Source organism: Nannospalax galili, unplaced genomic scaffold, assembly GCF_000622305.1.
Source record: "Nannospalax galili isolate Female #2095 unplaced genomic scaffold, S.galili_v1.0 scaffold159, whole genome shotgun sequence".
Taxonomy (NCBI): Eukaryota; Metazoa; Chordata; class Mammalia; order Rodentia; family Spalacidae; genus Nannospalax; species Nannospalax galili.
The window spans coordinates 261,369-270,655 of NW_008343239.1; the positions used below are offsets into that span (position 1 = coordinate 261,369).

The 9,287-nt window shown below is 41.8% G+C and overlaps 1 protein-coding gene across 1 annotated transcript in view; it reads right to left on the reverse strand.

Annotated features, from left to right (window-relative positions):
• Uba2 (ubiquitin like modifier activating enzyme 2) overlaps nt 1-9,287 on the reverse strand; it is a 34,429-nt gene that overhangs the window by 22,917 nt on the left and 2,225 nt on the right. Inside the window, exons 2-5 of the mRNA XM_008839440.2 lie at nt 7,749-7,832; nt 6,297-6,367; nt 4,997-5,061; nt 2,561-2,661 (exon numbers count right to left, since the gene is read on the reverse strand). Coding sequence (XP_008837662.1) covers nt 2,561-2,661; nt 4,997-5,061; nt 6,297-6,367; nt 7,749-7,832 — 321 coding nt within the window. The remainder of the gene's footprint in view (nt 1-2,560; nt 2,662-4,996; nt 5,062-6,296; nt 6,368-7,748; nt 7,833-9,287) is intronic.

Sequence of the window (9,287 nt, forward strand, 5' to 3'; positions counted from 1 at the left end):
CCGCAGCATTGTGTGACACGGGTGCGCTCACATACATGCAGGCAATACACTCATACACAAATAAAAATAATAAATAAAATATTAAAAAAACAAAAGTTGAAGCCAGGCATGGTGCTACATGCCTTTGATCCCAGCAGTTGGGAGGCAGAGACAGGAGGATCTCTGCGAGTTCAAGGCCAGCCTGGTCTACATAGTGAGTTCCAGGACAGCTGGGGCTACAGGGAGACCATGTCTCGAAAAGACCAAAAAAAAAAAAGGTATTGAAGAAAATATGAAAGGACCTCCCATGCACATGGATTGGAAGACTTAATATTGTGAAAATGACCATCCTACCAAAAGCCATATATGGATTCAAAGCAATCCCAATGAAAATCTCCATGACATACTTCACAGAATTAGAAAAATCCATCCTTAAATTAATATGGGCACAAAAGACCAGCCAAAGCAACCCTGAACATACCTGCAATTTCAGCCACCTGATATGGTGCTGGCAAAACTGGATCTCCATTTGTAGAAGAATGAAACTAAACCCCATCTTTCACCTTGCACAAAAGTCAATTCCAAATGGATCAAAGACCTCAATGTAAAGCCTGAAACTCTAAAACTGCTAGAAGAAAACATTGGCAAAAACCTACAAGTTATAGGTATAGGAAAGGATTTTCTAAACCGGACATCAATTGCTCAGGAAACAAGGTCAAGAATCAACAAATGGGACCTCATTAAACTAAAAAGCTTCTGTACAGCAAAGGAGGCAACCAGGGAAGTCAAGATAAAATCCACAGAATGGGAGAAAATCTTCACCAGCGACACATCTGAGAGAGGTTTAACATCCAGAATATATAAGGAACTCAAAAAACAGAGAATCAAGACAGGAAGTAACCCAATTAAAAGATGGGCTAAGGAGCTGAACAGAGCATTCTCAAAAGAAGATGGCTAAGAAGCATCTTAAAAGATGTTCAACATGCTGGGCGGTGGTGGCACACACCTTTAATCCCAGCACTCGGGAGGCGTAGGCAGGCGGATCTCTGTGAGTTCAAGGCCAGCCTGGTCTACAATAGTGAGTTCCAGGACAGCTGGGGCTACAGGGAGACCCTGTCTCAAAAAGACAAAAAAAAATAAAATATAGATGGGCTGGAGAGATGGCTCAGCAGTTAAGAGCACTGACTGCCCTTGCAGAGGACTCAGGTTCAGTTCCTAGCACCCACATGGCAGCTAACAACTGCCTGTAACTCCAGTTCCAGATCTGATGTCCTCTTCTGATCTCCATGGGCACTGCACAACACAGGTGCACTTACACATATGCAGGCAATACACTCAAACACATAAAATAAAAATAAAAGTATTTTTTTTAAAATTAGACAAACCAGTCAGTTTTAAGCACAGTTTCTTTTCATAGTTTCAAAGCTTGCAAAAGGATTCTTCAAATGCAATTTGCAATGCTGCTTTCCTCAAAGAGTTAGAAAAAGATCTAAATAGCAAATCAATCACAATGTTGGAATTTTAGTGGGAATACACCATTTATTTCTATTTTTACTTTTAGTGAAAAACTTAAAATTTCATAAATATACCCTGCCAAAGTTACAGTTCTGTTTAGAACTATACATCCAGGTTCCATTAGATAAAAAATTAACATCTATTTATCTAGTGTTAGGATTGGTAATTAGAAGATTATTTCTATAGGTGAGGCAGACTTGCAAGCCCCAAAGTAACTTTTTTGCTATTACATGTACTTACTTATATCGTGTGTGTGTATGCGTGTGTGCATGCACACGAGCCCATGGACATATGCTTGTGGGCTCAGCACACAAGTGAAGGTCAGAGGACAACCTGCTGGAGTAGTTTCTCTCCTTCCACCATATGGGTACCAAGGATCAAACTCAGGTCATCAGGCTTGGCAGCAAGCACCTTTACCCACTGAGCCATCTCAAGAGCCCGAGAATAATTTCTAGAAGCCCATTTTACTGTGTATTATCTACAATATGACATGCAGTCCCATAGTTTACTATGTTTATCACTCTAGGGATTTTGATATATAAATTAAATGAACAAAGTGGCCTAAAGGAAAAAAGAAAAAAAAAAAAGTCTGCCTACAGTCAGTGAGGCTTGCCTTCATAGATTCTTAAGTTTTATTTGAGGGTGGGGGTTTGCTGGGAATTAAATGAACCCAGAGACCCAGGCATCATCCTGTTTTACACGGCATGAAATTACTTTTTAAAAAAATTTATTTATTATTTTTATTTTACGTATATGCGTGCATTGCCTGCATGTAGGTAAGTGCCCTCACATCACGCAATGCTGACGGAGGACAGACGAGACTGTCGGATCCCCTAGAACTGGAGTTACGGACAGTTGTTAGCTGCCATGTGGGTGCTGGGATTCGAATCCGGGTCTTCTGCAAGAACAGCCAGTGCTCTTAACCGCTGAGCCATCTCTCCAGCCCCACAACATGAAAATTCTTACACCTTGGATGCTGACCTGTTTATACCATATACATCCATAGCTTCCTTCTTTTCCCCCTAAGGTCTCAATAGATGAAAAGCAAAACAAAATGTTTCTTTACCTTTTTGATAGTAGTCACTTGTCCAAGATAACCAGCAGTCCCACTTTCAATAAGAGGCACATCAGCTGCCAGACACATCCTATTAACATGGTTTCGGGCAGCTGCAGGAAAAATACTAGTTAGAAAAGTTTTGGAAACACAAATTAGCTATTAGGACAACTATTCAAACTATTTCTTGCTTTTCAGCACATGTTTATTATGTCTATGGCCAGACTACTACAACTACTTTTTGTCTCTGCAGTGTTGCGGGTGGAACTCACCCCTGTGCGTGCTAGGCAAGAGCTCCAACACTGAGTGAGCTACATGCTCAGCCCAACAACAGTTAATTGCAGACATTTCTACAGACACCCAGCAAAATTTCAAACTAAGAAATCTTTACCACAAACTCCAAGAAAAGGACTCTTAGAAATGATTCCAGACTACTGGGGCCAGGGCTTCAGCTTGTCTGGTGTGTGTGAAGTCCTGGGACTTCAAAGACACCCAAGGCATTCAAAAGGCAAAGGGTGATCTTTCTTTTTGATTTCTGTACCATGGCCCAAACTGTTTTAGCATGCTCTTTAATCTGTTACTAGTCTATTACAGCAAGTAACCCACGGCAGTGGATGAAGTGTGCAATTCTAATTTGAAACTATTAAAGTCTATGGTGACAAGAAAACAGATGAGGCGGGTGAAGAGTCACTCAGACTTTCAATGACTTTTTCCTTTTAATACTTCCCAAATTATTATAAACCTTGCAAAAGTAGTTTTTCTCTTTTTTTGAGACAGGGTCTCACTATGTAGCCCTGGCTGGCCTGGAATGCAGAGATCTGCCCGCCTCAGCCTCCCAGTGCTGTTAATCCCAGCTATGTGCCACCATGTTAGGCTGCAGAAGTACTTTTACTTGTACAAGGGCAGGGAAGGAATATTATGAAGTGTTTTCACCCCACATTCCAGTCCAGAAACAGATTTGTTAAAATGAACTGGCTATATGGTATTTGATCACACAAAACACAATTCTATGCTATGAAAAACTTAAACTAAATTATGTGTAAATTTACCAAAATCTACTCTGGTACCTTATCAGCACTAGATAAATCTAAAATAATTCTAAAGCTTTAGCTTTTGAGTTTGGCATGCTCAACTGGGCATGGTAGTGCAGTCTATAATCCCAGCCCTTGGGAGGCGGAGACAGGAAAATCAGAAGACTTTAAGGTCACCCTCAACACACAGCAAGTCAGGGAGACCTTGTCTCCAAGATGAAACAACTAGCATTCTACCATCTTATTCCCAGACCACTGGCTCTTATTCCTGTCCACACTTTACATTCACCCAAAAAGCTTGAGAAACAACTGAAATTCAGGCCTATTTAGTATTTTAATTGGTCTTCGGTGAGAACTTCATAGGTCTGTTCATAATTGAAGTTCCAATGCATTTATCTGCAGCAACCACCTCAAATAAAAAACACCCACAACTCTCAGTCACACTCTTCGCAACTTTCAACTTCCCCCTTTATTTTACACCTTTCGGTAAAATAGCAAAATATGCTATGGCTGAATTCCTGCCTGAAAAAAATCAGTTCTGAAGAAAACTGCTATCAACCAGGTTTTGCTAGGTGTTGTCTTTATCTCAAATCCTAACACTTATGAGACTGAGGCCAGAGGACTGCCAGGAGGTCAGCCAGAGGGACACAGTTCCAGGTTGGCCTGGGCAAGCGTGAGAACATCACACAACACACCCCCCCCAAAAACTGGGCTGGGTGTGGTGGCACACACCTTTAATTCCAGCACACCATAGGCAGGCCTGTACGACCTCTGTGAGATCAAGGCCAGCCTGGTCATGTAGACCATGTAGGTGAGTTCCAGGCCTGCTGTGGCTACAGGGAGACTGGGTTTTAAAAAGACCAAAGCAAGCCAGGCATGGTGGTGCATACCTTTAATCCCAGCACTTGGGAGATATAGGGAGGCAGATCTCTGAGTTCAAGGCCAGCCTGGTCTACATAGTGAGTTCCAGGACAGTTGGGACACAAGGGAGCCCCGGTCTCAAAAAAGCCAAAAAAAAAAAAAAAAAAAAAAAACCAAAGCAAAACAAGCCCCCCCAAATAACAAAAACAAACAAAAAACCCATGTGGTTTTACTTCTTTTAAGGTCTTTTAAGTTCTAAATAACAAGATATTTTAATTTTACATTTTTTTCTAAAAAAATATTATTTTTATTTTATGTGTATGAGTGTATTGCCTGCATGTAGGTAAGTGCACCCGTGTTGTGCAATGCCCATGGAGGACAGAAGAGGCTGTCGGATCCCCTGGAACTGCAGTTATAGGCAGTTGTTAGCTGCCATGGTGGGTTCTGGGATTTGAATCTGCTGAGCCATCTCTCCTGGCCTCTAATTTTGAATTTCTAATCATCTTTGACATGAAGAGGAAATATTGAAAAGTTTAAGTTATTAAAATTGCCTTACCTCTGTTATCTAAGGCATTCATAACCAATATAAACTGCCGAAAAAATTCCACATTATAGTCTGGGCTAGAAAGCAAAACAAAAAGGTCACCAAAGCTGGCCTTGCATAGGATTTTCACAGCATTATATAGAGTCCTAAGAAATATAAATAAATAACTGTAAAAATATTATTACATACACAGTAAAACCCCAGTATTTCCAACATAAGTGCATATTTCAAAGAAAATACTTTCCTCCTATCCATTCTGATTGGCTACCTAGAGTACCAAAATCAAAATTTAAACTGGCAGACAGCTGGCATGACCTCACTCGTCCCACCAGGCCGCCTCAGGGCAGCAAGTGCCTGGGAACACACAAAGAACACATTCCCAGGATCTGCTAGGCCTGTGGCTTCACCTCACATGGTCAAGATCAGGCAAGGTTCAGGCCCCTGGGGTCTCTGCTTTTAGCAGCACTGGGAAGGCAACACAGGGTCAGAGGGTTACAGAGCTGGAGGCAGGTCTACAGAGCAAACATTCTGAGAATTAAAAATGGCTGGAGTCAAATGCCTTGGGAAAGGATAAGGCTTTCTCCAATTCTAGGATTTTAATACATCTACTAGCATGTGTGCGAAGGTACAGCCATTGCTCCTTTGCTCTCACACCTCCAAAATTACACATCTATCTTTACTGAGATGCATGAATTCATATACTATCAACATATATACTCCCTTAGAGGATCTTCAGGAGTCCTCTGTAAGTTTCAAGTAACTTACTGACAAACATTAAAATATCTCAACACAGCTGGGTGAGATGATGCACACTTTTAACCCCAGCCCTCAGGAGGTAGGTAGATCTATGAGTTGGAGGCCAGCCTGGTCTACATAGTTCCAGGTCAGCTGGGGCTACAGGGAGACCCTGTCTCAAAATAAAACAATCTCACCACTTACCTAAATCATTTAAATAAACATAAACTGGCTAAAAGAGTTGTCACTTATGTGGACATAAACTATCAAATTTTAAATATTCTAGAAAAGTCATCTTACAAAAGCAGAATGACTCTGGGCTCACATAAATGCCTAATAAAAATGCTTATAGCCGGCGTGGTGGCACACACCTTTAATCCCAGCACTTGGGAGGCAGAGGCAGGAGGATCTCTGTGAGTTCAAGGCCAGCCTGGTCTACATAGTGAGTTCTAGGACAGCTGGGGCTACAGGGAGACCCTGTCTCAAAAAAGACCAAAAAAAAAAAAAAGCTTATACTTTAAAAGTTTCACTAAAAATCCATAGCAAGCAGCTTTGTGATACGGTAATTAGAGCATACTTCATGATGCTGTCGTGGTAAGCGACAATGTTAGCCCTTGGGTGGAACTGAAGTACACTTTCTTTGGCAACCTGGAAAACAAACAATAGCATGTTACTATGACATGTTTATTGGCACCTGAAACCTTCTGACAGACACTGTTGCTGCATCTTACATGTAATCTTATTTACGTACAGAAATGTGATAAAAGTTACACACCTATTTATAAAATAATGATCTTTCTCCAACAGATCATCACAGATACTTCTATGTGAATGGCAAGCATCAGCAAGAATAGAGAATGTGTGGGGGGGGGGTCTGAGGGCTAGAGCACGCGATCCTCGGCAGCACAAACAAATTTAAAATAAAATACAATAAGCAAGTGTCATTCATTCATTCATTCATTCACTTAAGAGCCTAAGAGACATGGGCGTGGTGGCACATGCCTTTAATTCCAGCACTGGGGAGGCAGAGGCAGGTAGATCTCTGTGCATTCAAGGCCAGCCTGGTGTACATAGCATGTTCCAGGTTAGCTGGGACTATAGGAAGATCCTGTCTCAAAAAGACCTCCCCCCTAAAAAAAAGAGCCTAAGAGACATTAGATAATCACCTGGATAAATGTGCTAAGGGGTAAAGACCAGACAGTCTAAAAAGTTAATTTAGCAAAATAGTCCCAGGGGATGGAGCTACAATATAAAAAATGGAAAGCACAAATGCTCTGGGACAAAGGGGCCAAAACAGAGAAGACAAGACATTCACCACTCCAAATCATGAAGACTATTCAGAGCAGAAGCACTTCCTGCTACAAGCAGAAGCTGGCATAGGAACTTGGAGTTCATCAAAGTAAACAGTAAAAAATTTAAATATGAAGGGGAAACAAGACACTTAAGTAGGGCACTTTTATTTTCCTTTGTGAACCAAAACATGGGAGGGTTTGGTGAATATTTCCTTATTCACACACTTCATCCTCCTTAAACTAAACAACTAGCTTCCAGCCTCACAAAATAGGGCGGGGGCCGTTCATCAGGTAAGCATGGGCCTATAGCCAAGCCTGACCACCCGAGGCCAATCCCATGGACTCAGGGGTGGAAAAAGAAGCTACTCCCTGACTGCATGACACACATGCGATGGTATGAGCACGTCCACACATATTACACACATGAAAGAACCTAAGTATCAGACAACATTGTCTTTTTTTTTTTTTGAGACAGGGTCTCCCTGTAGCCCCAGCTGGCCTGGAATTCCCTATGTAGACCAGGCTGGCCTCGAACTCACAGAGATCCTCCTGCCTCTGCCTCCCAAATGTTGTGATTAAAGGTGTGTGCCTCCATGCCTGGCTGACATAATTATCTTAAAAAAAGCTAGCTTCACTCATTCCTGCCTCCCCTATTGGGGAGGCACAGTTAGTCTTGTACCACAAATAAAAGATCCATCAAACAGTTAAAAAAAAGAACAGTATGGGGAAATAGTTACCTGAGCCTTTGATCTTCCAACATGTTTCTTTTGAAACAAAAACTGCCTGTTGAGGTTGCTGACATCAATAGTATCCAGATCAATCTACAGAAACACAGAAACCCAGATAAACCAAATGCTCTGGTATTCTCCGCAGTACCATTGTCTTCAGCATTCATAACCTAGAACTTACATATATCAGCAGAAAGTCCTTTTTGGACAAGCCATACCAAAATTGCTAAGTTGTGAAAAATACTTGAAAGCATATGGAAGGAACAAATACCAATGTCAAAGGTAATTGAAAAAAAAAGCTTTTGAAGATGCTGGAAGATGACTGGAGTGATTAAGAGCATTTGCTGCTCTTGAAAAGGACCAGTGTTCAGTTTCCAGCATCTGAGGCTGGAGAGAAGGCTCAGCGCCCGAGAGCACTCACTGGCTGGGTTTAGTTCCCAGATCTACATGGTGGGTGGGTAACTGTCCATAACTACAGTTCAAGGGGATCAAACACCCTCTTCTGGCCTCCTCAGGCACTGCATACATTGACATACACATAAGCAAAACACTCATACAATTATATATATACAGAATATACATATACACCTATAATTTGCTAGGCATGGTGGAATGAGCCTTTAATCCCAGCACAAGCTAGGCAGAGGCAGGCAGCTCTCTGTGAGTTTCAGGCTAGCCAGTCAGAGCTGCACAGTGAGAACCTGTGTAAAAACATGTGGTTAAGAACACTGGCTGCTCTTTCTGGGGACCCAAGTCTGGTTCTCAGCACCCAGGTGGCCACTACAAACTGTAACTCCAATTCTAGAGGATCCAACATATTCTTCTGGCCTCTTTGAGCACTGCACGTACACTTATATACATGGAGGCAAAGTACTCACAGAAAATTTAAAAAAAAAAAATTTTTTTTTTAAAAGCTGGGCACTGCCAGGCGTGGTGGCACATGCCTTTAATCCCAGCACTTGGAAGGCAGAGGCTGAGTTCGTTTGAGACCCTGCCTCAAAAAGACCTAAAATAAATAAATAAAGCTGGGCATTGAAATCTCAAGAGCTTGGAAACAGGTGGATCCTTGGGACTTACTGGCCAGCCAGCCTGGCCTACTCTGAGAGCTCCAAACCAGGGAGACAATCTGCCTCAGAAACTGGTAGAGAGCATCTGAGGGGCATACCCAAAGTTGTTCTCTGGTCTCCACATGCCTTCATATACATACATGTAGAATTTTCTTATCAATCTGAATACTTTCGAATACAAAATAAATGTTTACTATGCACTGTTTCTTTTTATTAAAATGGTATCTGTAAGCAGAAAACCTGGGTTCAAATCCTAGCACCCACATGGCAGCTAACAACTGTCCATAACGCCAGTCCCAGGGGATCCGACAGCCTCTTCTGACCTCCTCAGGCATTGTACAACACAGATGCACTTACCTACATGCAGGCAATACACGCATACACATAAAATAAAAATAGTAAATAAAATTTTTTTTTTTAAAGTATTATGTAGCCGGGTGTGGTGGCACATGCCTTTAATCCCAGCACTCGGGAGGCAGAG